Source organism: Chlorocebus sabaeus, chromosome 22 (genome assembly GCF_047675955.1).
Source record: "Chlorocebus sabaeus isolate Y175 chromosome 22, mChlSab1.0.hap1, whole genome shotgun sequence".
Taxonomy (NCBI): domain Eukaryota; kingdom Metazoa; phylum Chordata; class Mammalia; order Primates; family Cercopithecidae; genus Chlorocebus; species Chlorocebus sabaeus.
Window position 1 is genome coordinate 87,670,752 of NC_132925.1, and position 14,998 is coordinate 87,685,749.

General features: G+C 46.7%; 1 protein-coding gene across 10 annotated transcripts in view; it reads left to right on the forward strand.

The window, feature by feature from the left end:
• Positions 1-14,998, forward strand: part of POC1A (POC1 centriolar protein A) — an 81,407-nt gene that overhangs the window by 40,917 nt on the left and 25,492 nt on the right. For 2 of the 10 annotated variants that reach the window (XM_038003850.2, XM_073010107.1), the window contains exon 10: positions 5,668-6,037. The exons of 6 other annotated variants lie outside the window; for them this stretch is intronic. In XM_038003850.2, the coding sequence (XP_037859778.1) occupies positions 5,668-5,826 (159 nt within the window). In that variant the 3' untranslated portion in view covers positions 5,827-6,037. 2 more of the 10 variants (XM_038003851.2, XM_038003853.2) reach the window with 2 other exon arrangements.

Sequence of the window (14,998 nt, forward strand, 5' to 3'; positions counted from 1 at the left end):
GTGTGTATGCATGTGCACGCTCGTGTGTGGACCCCTGTCAGTGCTGCTTCAGGGTCTTCTGGTGTCTACATTCCCACAATGCTCTGTCAAGTGCATCTCCCTTTTACTCCTCTGTGTAATCCCCCTGCAGACCCCGTGGTTCCAGTTCTGTGGGGCATCTCCAGATTACATGGGATGTACTGGGGCTGTGCACAGCATGGGGGATGCCAGGGATCTGGCTAGGCACCTTCCTTGTATGAGGACAGGCAGCTTACAAGCATGTCTTTCCTGGAAGGGATTTTCAGGCAGCCCCACTAGGAAAGTGGAAGGTGGATACTAGAAGCTTCTGGTTCTGGGAGCCACTTCAAGAACTTAGTTGGCAGTAAGAACTGCGCTGCCCCAGTGTGTTGGTCTGAGCCGAGGCTGGGACCCAGCCTGAGGTGGTGTGTCTCCTGTAACTTCACGCAGGTTGTCTCCATTCTCTGCACCCGATTTCTCCCCAGCAGTCTACATTGCATCCTTTGTGCATTTTTCATGTCATGGGCTCACTCTGCAAAGGACCTTCCTGCAGAAGAGAGGCCACAGCAGCCTTTACTTTAGGTGGCAGAGGTTGCCAGATAAGATGCCCCTTTCATACTCGGGTTGCATTTTCCTCCACCTTTATCTCAATAGAATTCGTGGAAAGTGTTCTGGGTTTCTTAGTTTCTGTGGGAATAGAGTGGATACTAAAAATAAAGAAGATTCAATATTTGTTACCAAACTACAGGTTTTGTTTTTTGTTTGTTTTTTTGTTTGTTTTTGTTTCTTGAGACGGAGTCTCTCTTTGTCACCCAGGCTAGAGTATAGTGGTGCGATCTCGGTTCACCGCAACCTCTGCCTCCCGGGTTCAAGCGATTCTCCTGCCTCAGCCACCTGAGTAACTGGGATTACAGGTGTGCGCTACCATACTGGGGAACTTTTGTATTTTTAGTACAGACAGTGTTTCACCATGTTGGCTGGGCTGGTCTTGAACTCCCGACCTCAGGTGATCCACCGACCTCGGCCTCCAAAAATGCTGGGATTGCAGGCATGAGCCACTGTGCCCAGCCCCAAACTACAGTTTTTATAGAATGTTTCCTGCTTGAAACAGAGTACCTTTGGCCAGTGGCTGGTGAGTAATGTGGAGTTTGCAAAATCCAGGAGCACCAAAGATGCCAGGGCTCTTGGAAGTGGGACCACCCAGGCCCAGGGCAGGGTCCCAGCTCCTTTTTCTTCCAGAGGCTACCACTGACGTTATTGCCAGGTACATGTTAAAAAATTACTATGTTTCCCACGAGGGAGGAGTTGCCTTTGATAAGCATGAGGACAGCATTTGCAGAAATCCATTAGGAGATGCTAGTTGGGCTTCCCAGGCAGTGACAGTGAAGAGACAGGCCTTTCAACATTTGACGGTTATCATAGTAAGCCTCCTGCAGTGGTTCTCAAACTTTAGTGTACCTCAGAATCACTCTGAGGGCTTGTTAAAACGCAGCTTGCTGGGCCCCATACCCAGAGTATCCGATTTAATAGGGAATTCACATTTCTAACAGATTTCTAGGTGATACTGATGCTGCTGATCCAGGAACTCGCTTGGAGAACCACTGGTCTTTTGGAAAACAGTCTAGCCTATTGTGACCATGGCATCCTGGACAGGGGAATTAGGGGAAGAAGAAAGTCTCTTTATCTTCGAAGTTTCTATGACTCGTCATGGGTACAGCTTGGGAGAGGCAATCAGAAAATCAGTGTCTGTCGCAGCCCACTGTAGTCTGCTGCTTTCCAGAAGAGGAAAAGGGTATGACCTTGGTTCTTTTTTGTGTGTTTGTTTGTTTTTGTTTTTGTTTTTGTTTTTTTGAGATAGACTCTTGCTCTGTCACTCAGGCTAGAGTGCAGTGGCGTGATCTTGGCTCACTGCAACCTCCACCTCTGGGGTTCAAACAATTCTCATGCCTCAGCCTCACGAGTAGCTGGGGTTACAGGCATGCACCACCACACCCGGCTAAGTTTTTGTGTTTTTTTAGTAGAGATGGGGTTTCGCCATGTTGGCCACCTGGTCTTGAACTCTTGACCTCAGGTGATCTACCCACCTTGGCCTCCCAAAGTGCAGGGATTACAGGTGTGAGTCACCACGCCCAGCCAACTTTGGTTCTAATCTCAGTGCACTGTTTAAAGAAAGCCCAGCCAGGCCTGGTGGCATGCACCTGTAGTCCCAGCTATTCAGGGCTGAGGCGAGAGAACTGCATGAACCCAGGAGTTCCAGGCTGCAGTGAACTATGATTGCAACCCTGCACTTCAGCCTGGGTGACAGCGTGAGACCCTTTCTCAAAAAGAAAGAAAGCAAGAAAGAAAGCCCAGTGCTGCCCCGTAGGCCTTTTAAACCCAAAGGCACCTACCAAGGCTCTGTTTACAACCAGACAGGCAGGCATGTGGTTTTATTACCAGCTGAGGACATCAGTAGTAAGGAAGATGGGAGTCACTGTGGCTCTGCTATGAGCCTCTGCCAGGCCTGTTGTTCTGTCCCAGCTCCTGTCCTGCCCCTTAGTACTCCTGCCATTAGTCCAGTCACCTATTCTTGGATCTGTGTTCTCCAGGCCACCTGTCTCCTATGTTATCCTTGGTGTCTCCCCTGCTGTCTTGGTGTCCTGTCTCCCACTTCTCATCCTGCAGATGTGGATGCCTAGGCTAGCTCCCATCCTCCAGACAGCCTGCTAGGCTTTAGGGAAGCAGATGGGTGAGAGTCTCTGAGCCAGAGATAACTTGGGTGTATATGGCTTAACATTAGAACCCCAGATGAAGGTCTTATTTGCAGAGCCTTTTTTTTTTTTTTTTTTTTTTTGAGACGGCATCTCGCCTTTCTTGCCTAGACTGGAATGCAATGGTGTGATCTCGGCTTACTGTAACCTCTACCTTCTGGTTCAAGAGATTCTTCTGCTGAGGCTCAGCCTCCCGAGTAGCTGGGATTACAGGCGCCTACACCTGGCTACACCCGGCTAATTTTTGTACTTTTAGTAGAGACAGGGTTTCATCATGTTGGCCAGGCTTATCACGAACTCCTGACCTCTGGTGATCTGCCCTCCTTGGCCTCCCAAGGTGTTGGGATTACAGGTGTGAGCCACTGCACCCAACCTGCAGAGCCTCTTGAAGAGGTGCCTCCAGGTAGCAAGAGCAGAGACAAGCCCTGAAACAGCGATTAGGTTAGAGGTGGCAAGGTTGGAGTGGAAGCCAGAACTCCCTTCTCTGAACTGCCCCCTTGAGGGGCTGATGGTGTTTCCTGTCACTAGAAAAATTCCCATCCATTCTAAAAGGAAGTAGGTTCCTCTCCAGAGGAGAGTTGCATGATGCTGAGGATGGAAGGTTTATTTAATGACTTAAACCAATGGGAGGCGTGTTCTCAGACATCTAGGGAAAAGCATATTAAGACAATCACAGTATCAGGAAGACACAGCAGCCTGACTCAGGAATCCAGACAAAGGCTGGAGACCCTTGGGTCCAGCTCTGCATGCATCAGTACACATTTGGCACATAAACCCAGGCACACACACTCCTTTGAGAGCTTCGTTATCTCTTTCAAGAGTTCCAGAACTGTTTGGGGTTTTCCTTTTCCCCTGGCAGCCAAAGCTTGGGCTCAGGGTTATTGGAGATTCCACATGTGCGTGTGGGGAAGTGAACCTGAGTCACATGACAGAAAGTGGAGTCTCAACACTGATGCTTTCCTACAAGGCACACATGGTCCCAGGCAGAGCCAGGCTGCATGCCTCAAAGGACCTTTTGCTTCACACACTGGGGGCACCACTATGACACTGCCATTTTGCTGATGGTGATGACAGGCAATCTAGAGCCCCATCATCATCTCTCCACAGGAGAGCCTACAGAGGCTACAAGAAGAGTCTTGTAACAATTGTTTGCTGCAAAGCAGAGAGGGTGGAGAAGAACTGAGGGCTGTGGCGTTTAAGGATCTTTCTTCCTTTTATTTTGTTCTTTTTGTTTTCATTCTATTTTCTTAAGCTCCAAAACCTGAACATGAAATAAATGAGCCACAGGTAGAAGTAAGCCTGTCACTGAAGTCTGACTGTGATTCTTGGGGCTACCATTCACTGCTCCTAGTGGGGTTGCACTCATCCTTTTAGTCTCTTTCCAGATGGCACCTCCTCCATGCAGCCTTCGTAGGGAGGCCGGCAGCTGGTGAGTTCTTCCTGCTTCACCTGCCCGGAGCACTCTCCTGCCTGGAGCAGTCTTCATCTCCTGTTGTCTGTTATTTACAGACTTAACTTGTCTCCCTGGAGGGCTGGGGCCTTGCTCTTGCCATGGTGCCCAGTATGTGTCTGGCACATAAAAAATGCTCAGGAAGTCAAAGCATTCTCACGTCTGTGGGCAGCATAAGTTGAGTGTGTGAGGCTAGAGGCGGGCTGTCTTTCTTTTGGCATTTTTGATGGTCTCAGACTAAAAGAAGGAAGCTGCCTTCTGGCCTTATTTGTCAGTTTCGGGGGGGCAGATGATATGGGGTGGTGTGGGCAGTGGTGGGGCAACAGAGGGTGTTAGAGTCTGCATGCCTAGACTAGAAGTTTCAGAACTTCTTTTCATTTTAAATGGAAAAAAAATCCTTTGTGGTTTATATTTTCCAGATTGGACAGCAGCATTGCCATGTGGTGTAAGGGTGTTGGATAGTGCTTGTGTTTATGTTCTTATTGGTTGCCATGGAAAAAAAATCAGAATAGATGGTTTCCATGGAGATTATCTTACAATTAGTTTCTTTGAAGGTCCGGACATTGCTGCAGGATTCGCTGAGTACTCATTGCCATCAGGGGCTTTCTCTGTGGCAGTGCCAAAGGCTGGTCAGAACGTTCCGTGGACTTAGACAAAGTCATCTGCCTCCCATGCTTGCAAATCCCAGGACGCCAGAGTGGGAGTGATCCTGTGGCTGAGCTTCCTCTTGGAGTCCCGCTCGCCTGGCCTCAGCTCCACAGCTCCTTTCGGTCACCAGGAAGTTTTTTTTTTTTTTTTTTAATTAAAACAAAACAGAAAAACCTTTGTATTGTGGAAATTTCAAGCTAGCACAAAAGATAGAAGAATGTAACAAACCCCATGTACCGCTCACCTAGCTTCAACATTCTGCTAATCCATTTCATCTGTTTCCCCCACATTTTGAAGAAGAGTTTAAGTAGTTTTAAAAATCCCAGATATGTCATTTTTTACTCCAAATAAGGCCATTTCTTGGTTATATAATCGGATCTTATCACATCCAATGAAATTAATAGTTCCTTCATATCAAATATCTAGTCCACATTCACGTTTTCCCACATTGTGTCATTGTTCAAATAAGGATGCGAGAAGCTTTGAGAAAAACCTGTGTTCTCTGCTCCCCCTTCCCCCACCCATGGTTCTGGTAGATGGAGTAGCTGAGGGGGCTTTGGCCTGGAACTGTCTTGGGCTTGGGGAAGAGGGTGCGTCTGGGCTCACACCACTCTCCTGATGTCCTCCAGGAGAGTTTGGTACTGTGAGCTCCTCGCTCCTTCCTGGAGGTGGGTCAGGCACAGGTGGGCCAGCTACTGCCAGCTATCTTGGGGCAGGCATCCGCTGGGGGGCACTGGCTATCTTTGAAGCCTGCAGGGGGAGGGAAGGGAAGAGGTGATGTAACCTTGGTTCATAACAGCTGTCTGCAACTTTATTTTCCAGGAAAGGAGAGGCTATTTGACCCATGGGACACTGCCTCCTGCAACTCCTCCCTGGGAATTGTGGGGCTGCTGGTGGAGGGCTCTGGCTGATCTGAGGGCTGCTGCTTCTGCGGGTTGGGCAGAGCCAGTCCTGTTTATCTTTCTTGGCAGGCTTTGCTAGTGTCCTGTGATGCTGCACAAAGTATGAATTACGGAGCTTGGGAGTGATGCCTGGGGTGTGGTCGGTGGCTCTAACACTCTCCATTGAACTAAGTGCAAGGAGAGTTTAAAATAGCCAGCCTTTGTTCCGAGGTTTTAAAAATTCAACTCCAGTAGTTACAATGAGCTGTCTTCAAGTGGATCTATAAATAAACTGCTACTGTTCCTCTTTGTCACTGAGAGCTGCGGCGTCTCCCAGAGATGTCGGCTCTGCCGCTCGTCTTCATTAGATGCCTCATCTGTGGGGCAGCTGCAAGCGGAGCTGACACAGGGTTTGTAATGACAGCAACACATTCCCTTCAAAAATCCACAGTCCCCAAAAATTAACTACACAGGAAAGATAGTAACTTTGCATTGGAGAAACCTGGCAGAGAGGTCAGTGTCACCATTGATCAACGTCAACATTCCCTGTAATAAGCCCTTCCACATGAACCCTGTGACACTGTGCACATCACTTTTCTGGTGGTGTCCAACATTTATAACCTGAATCTAATGATAAAACCCAAGTCAAGGAACATTTGATAAAGTAACTGATCAATATTCTTCAGAATGTCTAGGTCATGAAAGACAAGGGAGGACTAAGGAACTGACACAGAATTCCTTAGTGGAACTATGGACTAAGGAACTGACACGGGAGGAGGCTAAATACGTAATAAATGCATTGATAGGATTCTGGAACATCAGGATCTAAGGACATTAGTAGAAAAACTGGTGAAGTTCAAATGGGGTCCCTATTTTGGTTAATGGTATTGTCACAGTGTTAGTTTCCTGGTCTGATCATTGTCTTATGGTTATATAAGACATTAACACTGGCAGAGGGATATATGGAAATTCTCTGTACTATTTTTTGCAAATTTTCTCCAATTCTAAAATTAGTTCAAACCAGTTTAATATAAAAAAAATCTACAGTCAGCACTTGGGCTTTATTGGAATCCTTGATCTCCCTCCCAGGGTACCTCGGTTCAGGTGTGTGCTGTGGGAGGGTAGGCATTTCTGTCTCCAGGGAGGGGTAGGTAACCCTAAGATACTCAGCACCCTTGGGAGTGAGCCCTTGGGAGTGTTTGTGGAGCTGAACTGAACCAGAGCCACCCTCAAGGGAGCGCAAGTGTGTTGAGAGGGAATGCTCCCACACAGGTGTTGGGCAAGGTGGGTTGCCTGCTTGCCTATGTCGTGGTTTCTGAGGATGCTCCAGAGGTGTATCTGCTCCAAGAACTCCAGAACAGACTCAGCGGGAGTGTGGGCCTGGCCCAGGATGGACCTGCTTCTTCCTGAGGCTTCCTAGCCTCCACCATGCAGCCCTGCCCCTCCTCTGTGTTTCTAAACCCAGCTCCACCTTGCTGCCCCCTACCCTCATGTGCATTTCTCACTGTAACAAGTGTGATGACCTGGAGGGCTCCAGCCCCTAAAGGCTGGGGTTGTTTTCCAGCCTCCACTGAACCCCTCCAGGGAAGGAATCGCTCTGTGCCAAGGCATGTTCTTGCTGCTTCCTCACGGTCTCTACCGGTTTGAAGTCACTTAGCCATCACCTCCCTGATTCATCTCGCTCTCTTCTCCCCAGCTTCCCTCACCTGTGTGTGTCACTTCAGTAAGATACACCTCCCAGATCAACTTCCTCCTGGGGGCATGTCGGACACCAAATAACTTACCATTTCTTGCCTATCAAGGCAATCCTTGCACTATTTTGAAGAATCACCCCTTTGTGTGGGGGAAAATTCTTGGAAATGCTGGCAGAGCATTCCAATGCTTGCTGGGGAGTCAGCAGATTGATGGGGGTCAAGCCCAGGGGTGGCCATCACAGCCCTGGGGCAGCTCCTCCGTCTTGCCATGGGCCTGGGTGAGGAGAACGCAGTCTTGGTTTGTGCATACAGCATCTCCTACATGCCCAACGCCTGTGAGCAGCATGGGTGAAATAGGATGACAGGCACCTGTGATCCCTGCCTCAAAGGGACCACTTTCTGAGAGGGGACTATGAGATGGCCTGTGGTCCTGGTTCTGTGTGTGACAAGGCCTGGAATCCAGGGGTTGGTCAGGCATGCAGATTCCCCATCCTTCATTTTAGACCCACCCTTCAACCCCTTTATGATTTTTATTTTATTTATTTATTTAGAAATAGGATCTCTCACAATGTCACCCAGACTGGATTGTAGCTCAGTGCAGCCTCCAACTCCTGGGCTCAAGCAATCCTCCCACCTCAGCCTCATGAGTAGCTGGGACTACAGGCGCATGCCATCACACCTGACCCCTTCACAGTTTTAGTCCAAAGGACACCGTGTTGGTTTCCCATCGGCAGGGGCCTGAGGTCAAGGGGTGGCTCTGAGGCCTGACTGTGATCTGTAGTTGTGGAACATCTGATTTGGTTTGGAGGTTGCTGTGTGGACCTCCAGGCCCCGTGTCTCTGAACTTTTTTTTTTTTTCCTGCAAGCTCTGCCTCCCAGGTTCACGCCATTCTCCTGCCTCAGCCTCCCAAGTAGCTGGGATTACAGGCCCAGCTAATTTTTTGTATTTTTAGTAGAGACGGGGTTTCACTGTGTTAGCCAGGATGGTCTCTATCTCCTGACCTCGTGACCTGCCCGCCTCAGCCTCCCAAAGTGCTAGGATTATAGGCATGAGCCACCGCTCCCGGCCTGAACGTTCAGAAATGACCCAGCACCTGCCCTACTCACAGTCTGGCATGGGGAATGTGAAAAGGCACCTTGCATGTTCATAGCCCCTAGATGAAAGCCAGCGGTGGGGCCATACCCCACCCTCATGCTCAGGCTGCCTGGAGGCAGAACTGGCAGGACGGCCAAAAGTTAGATGGTTTTAGGAAACCAGAATTTCTCTTGGGTTCAGGGCTATGTTTGGAATCAGAAGTTTCTTCTCCTGTTGGATTCTAGGCCAGAACCCTAAATTACAGGGCAAATAAGACTGTAGTGTATCTAGTCTGCAGATATGTGTGGTGAGTTCAATATAGGCTTCTTTTGAGCTTTAATTTGAGAAAACACCTGTGCCTTTCCTCTTGAGAAGATGGACATGAGGCTGAGTCCAAGTGAGCTCAGTGTGTTCCCTGCTTCCCTCCCTAGGGGCAGGTTTAGCAAACATGGAGGTAGACAGACATGGATGCCTGTCAGCTTTTCTTTTTTTTTTTTTTTTTTTTTTTTTGAGACAGAGTCTCACTCTGTCGCCCAGGCTGGAGTGCAGTGGCGCAATCTCGGCTCACTGCAAGCTCTGCCTCCCGGGTTCACGCCATTCTCCTGCCTCAGCCTCCCCAGGAGCTGGGACTACAGGCGCCCGCCACTGCGCCCGGCTAATTTTTTCTATTTTTAGTAGAGACGGGGTTTCACCATGGTCTCGATCTCCTAACCTTGTGATCCGCCCGCCTCGGCCTCCCAAAGTGCTGGAATTACAGGCGTGAGCCACCGCGCCCGGCCGTCAACTTTTCATGAAGGCAAATTGTCAAAGACCTGAGGCCAGGACTAAGAAACATCTGTGTCTGTGAGTCTCCTTCTCCACACTTAGCAGGCTATACAGTGAACAGTTCAATCAAAGATTCGGCTGAAAAGATTTAATCATAGGGGTGTGTTTGTGTCCATTTCTTCCAGTTTTACACAGGGCAGCCCTGCTTTGGAAATGTAGTGACGTGCCTTGGTTTTCAGTGAGCAGTGGCCAGACATGCTGTTCACCTGGGTCTATACAGGAAGGGTGAGTGAGATAGCCCAGCTCTTGGCCCCAGGTCACCTTCTCCCCTCTCTTGCCTAGAATCAAGCTTTGGACCAGTTCCTGGACGCTTTTGTTTATTACAGAGTTTCGTTTCAGGAGCAGGCTGGGCAAAGGGCATGGTCCAGTGTTAGAAATTTTAAAAAAGTAGAAAGTTCCACCTTGAGCAGGTATTAAGAATTGTCCATTTCACACCCCCCGAGAGGGGTGTGTTTCATCTCTGCTCAAGCTCCAGCCCACTGACCAGGTGTGTGCAGACCTTGCTCCTGACTGCCAAGCTGTGTACAGACTCCTAAGCAGCGGAGGCCTGACACTCCATGGACTGCGTGTCTGCTGCTTGGGAAACCCTGCCTGGGAACCTCTGCTGCTCTCTTGAATTCCACTGGGAAACTGGGGCTTTGGAAATTGAACTGCACTGAGTTATGACTCTGGCTTTGCATTTGGAAACTGTAATTCCCAGACTGATGGTGGACCTTGTGGGCCTCACCTGGGGTCTTCAGCCTTGGGTTTGGCCCATTGGTAATGGCCTGTGGAGAGCTGGTGATTTTCACCTTGAGTGCAGAGTGGCAGTGATGGGTGGTGTCAACTGTGTCCTGTGATGGGTAGGTTGGTCCCCTAAGGACATTTCAGTTGTAACCACATGTTTTTTGTTTTTAGTTGGGCTTTATAATTTACAAATAGTAACATTCACCATTTTAGAAAGCAAACAGTTCTCTGAGTTTTGACAGATACAGTCATGTAACCGTTACCACAATCAAGATATAGAATCTTTCCATCATCCCAAAATGTTCTCTTTTGCCTCTCTGTAGTCAATCTACTCACTCTACCCCCAGCCCCAGGCAATCATTAATCTGTTTTCTGTCACTATAGATTAGTTTGTATTTTTTAGAATGTGATATAAATGAAATTGTACAGTTATATATTCTTTTTGGTCTGGTTTCTTTCACTCAGCCTAATTATTTTGAGATTGACCCACATGGTTATATGTATCCGTAGTTCATTCCTTTTTATTTCGTCAAATGGATATACCACAATTTTGTTTTGTTGGTGAGCATTTGGGCTATTTGCAATTTTTGGCTATTTTTTTTTTTTTTTTTTTTTTTGAGGCGGAGTCTCACTCTGTCTCCCAGGCTAGAGTGCAGTGGCGCAATCTCGGCTCACTGCAAGCTCCGCCTCCCGGATTCATGCCATTCCCCTGCCTCAGCCTCCCGAGTAGCTGGGACTACAGGCGCCTGCCACCTCGCCCGGCTAATTTTTTGTATTTTTAGTAGAGATGGGGTTTCACCGTGTTAGCCAGGATGGTCTCGATCTCCTGACCTCGTGATCCGCCCGCCTCGGCCTCCCAAAGTGCTGGGATTACAAGCGTGAGCCACCTCACCCGGCCAATTTTTGGCTATTATAAATAAAGCTGCCATGAACGTTCATGTATGTATTTTTCTATGGAAATATGCTTCCATTTTTTTGGGTAAATACGTAGGCATGGAATGGCTGGGACATATAATAGGTGTATGTTTAGCCTTTTAATAACTGTCAAACTTTTCAAAATGGTTATGCCGTCTTACATTCGTGCCAGCAGTATATGAGAGTTCCAGTTACTCCACCTCCCTTCCAACACTTGGCATGATCAGTTTTTTTTTTTTCCTTTAGGCTATTCTAATAGGCATAGAGTTGTATGTCACTGTGGTTTTAACTTCCATTATCCTAATGATTAATGATGTAGAACACCTTTTTTTTTTTTTTTTTGAAATGGAGTTTCGCTCTTGTTGCCCAGGCTGGAGTGCAATGGCGCGATCTCGGCTCATAGCAACCTCCGCCTCCCAGGTTCAAGCCATTCTCCTGCCTCAGCTCCTGAGTAGCTGGGATTACAGGCATGCGCCACCACACCCGGCTAATTTTGTATTTTTAGTAGACACGGGGTTTCTCCATGTTGGTCAGACTGGTCTCAAACTCTGGACCTCAGGTGATCCGCCCGCCTCGGCCTCCCAAAGTACTAGGATTACAGGCATGAGCCACCACGCCTGGCCGGGCATCCTTTTTAACAATGTCTTTCAAAGAGCAGAAGTTTTGGCCAGGTGCAGTGGCTCAAGCCTGTAATCCCAGCACTTTGGAAGGCCGAGATGGGCAGATTATGAGGTCAGGAGATCGAGACCATCCTGGCTAACACAGTGAAACTCTGTCTCTACTAAAAATACAAAAAAATTAGCTGGGCATGGTGGCGGGCGCCTGTAGTCCCAGCTACTTGGGAGGCTGAGGCAGGAGAATGGCGTGAACCCGGGAGGCGGAGCTTGCAGTGAGCCAAGATCGCGCCACTGCACTCCAGCCTGGGGACAGAGCAAGACTCTATCTCAAAAAAAAAAAAAAAGAGCAGAAGTTTTGAATTTTGAAGAAGTTCATTTTATCAATTTTTTCTTATATGGATCATACTTCAGGTATCATATCTAAGGAATATGCCTAACCCAAGGTCACAGAGATCTTCTGTTTTACAGGAAAAATGTATATTAGTTTTATAGTTTTAGGTTTGGCTTTTTGTTTTTTATTTTTTTTGAGACGAAGTCTTACTTTGTTGCCCAGGCTGGAGTGCGTTGGCGCAATCTCAACTCACTACAACCTCTGCCTCCCATGTTCAAGCGATTCCCCTGCCTCAGCCTCCCTAGTAGCTGGTATTACAGGTGCCTGCCACCACACCTGGCTAATTTTTGCATTTTAGTAGAGACGTGGTTTTGCCATGTTGGCCAGGCTGGTCTCAAACTCCTGACCTCAGATGATCCGCCTGCCTCAGCCTCCCAAAGTGCTGGGATTACAGGCATGAGCCACTACACCCGGCCTTATAGTTTTAGGTTTTACACTTAGTTCTATGATCCACTTTGAATTAGTTTTTGTATGTGGTGCAAGGTATGTACCGAAGTTCATTTTTTTGCACTTGGATACCCAATTGTTTAATCAACTTTGGAAATACTAACTTTTCTGTACTAAGTTGTTTGTGCACCTTTGTTAAAAATTAATTGGCCAGATACTGGTCTAGAGTTTCTGGATTCTCTTTGTTCTACTAATCTATGTGTCTATCCTTTTACCAATATCACAGTGTCTTGGTTAATATAGTTTTAGACTAAGTCTTGAAATCATGTAGTGTGATTCCTCTAATTTTATTCTCTTTTTCAAAATCGTTTTGGCTTTTCTAGTTCTTTTGCCTTTCCATGTAAATTTCAGAATCAACTTCTTGATGCCTATAGGTGATTTGGGAGGAAATTGACATATTTACAACGTTGAGCCTTTAATACATGAACACGGTGTATCTCTTCATTGGTATAGGTCTTCAGTTTTTCTCATTAGTGTTTTGTAGTTTTCAACATACACATTTTGCACATATGTTGTTAGATTTATACTTAAGCATTTTGTAGTATGTTGAATGGGAGCCTCCCTGAAAGATATGTCTACATCCTAACCCCCAGAAACTGTGAAGATGACTTTACTTGGGGGAAAAGATCTTTGTGGATGTAATTAAGAATCTCAAGATGAGATCATCTTGGATTGGTAGTCCTAAATTGAATGACAAGTGTCCTTAGAAGAGCCACACAGAAGAGAGACACACAGAGAAAGGAGAAGAATGCCATGTGAAGACAGAGATTGGAGTTATGTAGCCATAAGTCAAGGAATTATGGAGTCACCAGAAACTGAAAGAGGAAGCATTCTCCCTTCGTGCCTCCAGAGAAAATGTGGCCCTGCCTTGATTCAGACTTCCAGAACTGTGAGAGAATTAATTTCTATTCTTTTATGCCATCAAATGTGACAATTTGTTACAGTAGCCCTAGGAAACTATTAATAATATATACTTCATGTTGTTTTGGTGTTACTGAAAAGATAATGGCCAAGAATTTTCAAAAAATAATGAAAGGCATTAAACCATAGTTCCAAGAAGCTCAGAGAAACAACAAACAAGCTGGAGAAAAAACAAAACAAAACAAAATCCTAGATGAGTTATATTCAAAGTTCTGAAAACCAAGGATTAAAAAAGAAATCTTGAAGGTAGCCAGAGAAAAAAAAAACGTACATACAGTGGATCAAATGTAAGAATTATGAAGAATTCTCATGAAACTATACAAACTGAAAGAGTAACATCTTTAAAGTTTGAAGGAAAAACTGCCAACCCAATATTTGTACTCAGCAAAAATATTTTAGAAATGGTGGGGAAGTAAAGACCTTTTTTCCCCCTAGACAAACCAAAGCTGACAGTTTTTTAACCAGCAAATTTGTATTTATAAGAAATATCGGCCGGGCACGGTGGCTCAAGCCTGTAATCCCAGCACTTTGGGAGGCCGAGACGGGCGGATCACGAGGTCAGGAGATCGAGACCATCCTGGCTAACACGGTGAAACCCCGTCTCTACTAAAAACACGGTGAAACCCCGTCTCTACTAAAAAGTACAAAAAACTAGCCGGGCGAGGTGGCGGGCGCCTGTAGTCCCAGCTACTCCGGAGGCTGAGGCAGGAGAATGGCGTAAACCCGGGAGGCAGAGCTTGCAGTGAGCTGAGATCTGGCCACTGCACTCCAGCCTGGGCGGCAGAGCCAGACTCCGTCTCAAAAAAAAAAAAAAAAAAGAAATATCTAATTTCTCTCTCTTCTCCTTCTGGGATTCCAGTTGTCCATGTGTTAGAGACAATATTGTCCTGTAGCTTATGGAAGCTCTGTTCTAGCCCTCTGTGTTTCAGTTTGAGGAATTATTGATCTATCTTTAAGATCACTAATTTATTTTCCCATTGAGCCCATTATAGCCATACTTCTCTGTTACTGGGTTTCTTATTTCTGTTGTTTCCATTCGACTCTTTCGTATAATTTCTGCCTTTCTGCTGAAATTCTCCATTTGATCATGTGTGTTGTTCAGTAGAGCCTTTACCATATTAATCATAATTATTTTAAATTTTGTATCTCATAGTTTCAACATCTAGGTCATCTGAGTCTGCTTCTACTGATTGCTTTGTCTCTTGATGGTGGGGTTTTTTTTCTCCCTGCCTTTTTGTGTCTCATAATTTTCTATTAAATGCCAGGCATCATGTTTAGGACAGTAAAGACTGAGGTAAATAGTCTTATCAGGAGTTGAGCTTAGTTTAGTGTTACCTAATGTACCTAGGTTGAGGTCTGGGTGATAGAGGATTTTCTCAATCATTTTCCTCACTCTCACCTTTCAGCCAGCCCTGTGGTCTTGCCTCTCAGAGGGGCATGCTTTTTTCCATGCTTTTGGCCCTCCTCCCTAGATAGGCTGCTGTTGCTTGGTGCTTGCTATTTTTTTGTTTTGTTTTGTTTTTTGTTTTCGTAGGGGTTGGGGGTGGGCTCTGTTGTCTTGACCCAGCTTCAGTCTTAGGCAGACTCTTGTCTCCCTGAGTCTCAAAAGTCAGACATTCTTAGCGGTCCTGCTCCTTCCTCATTGAAAGGAGACCTTGATA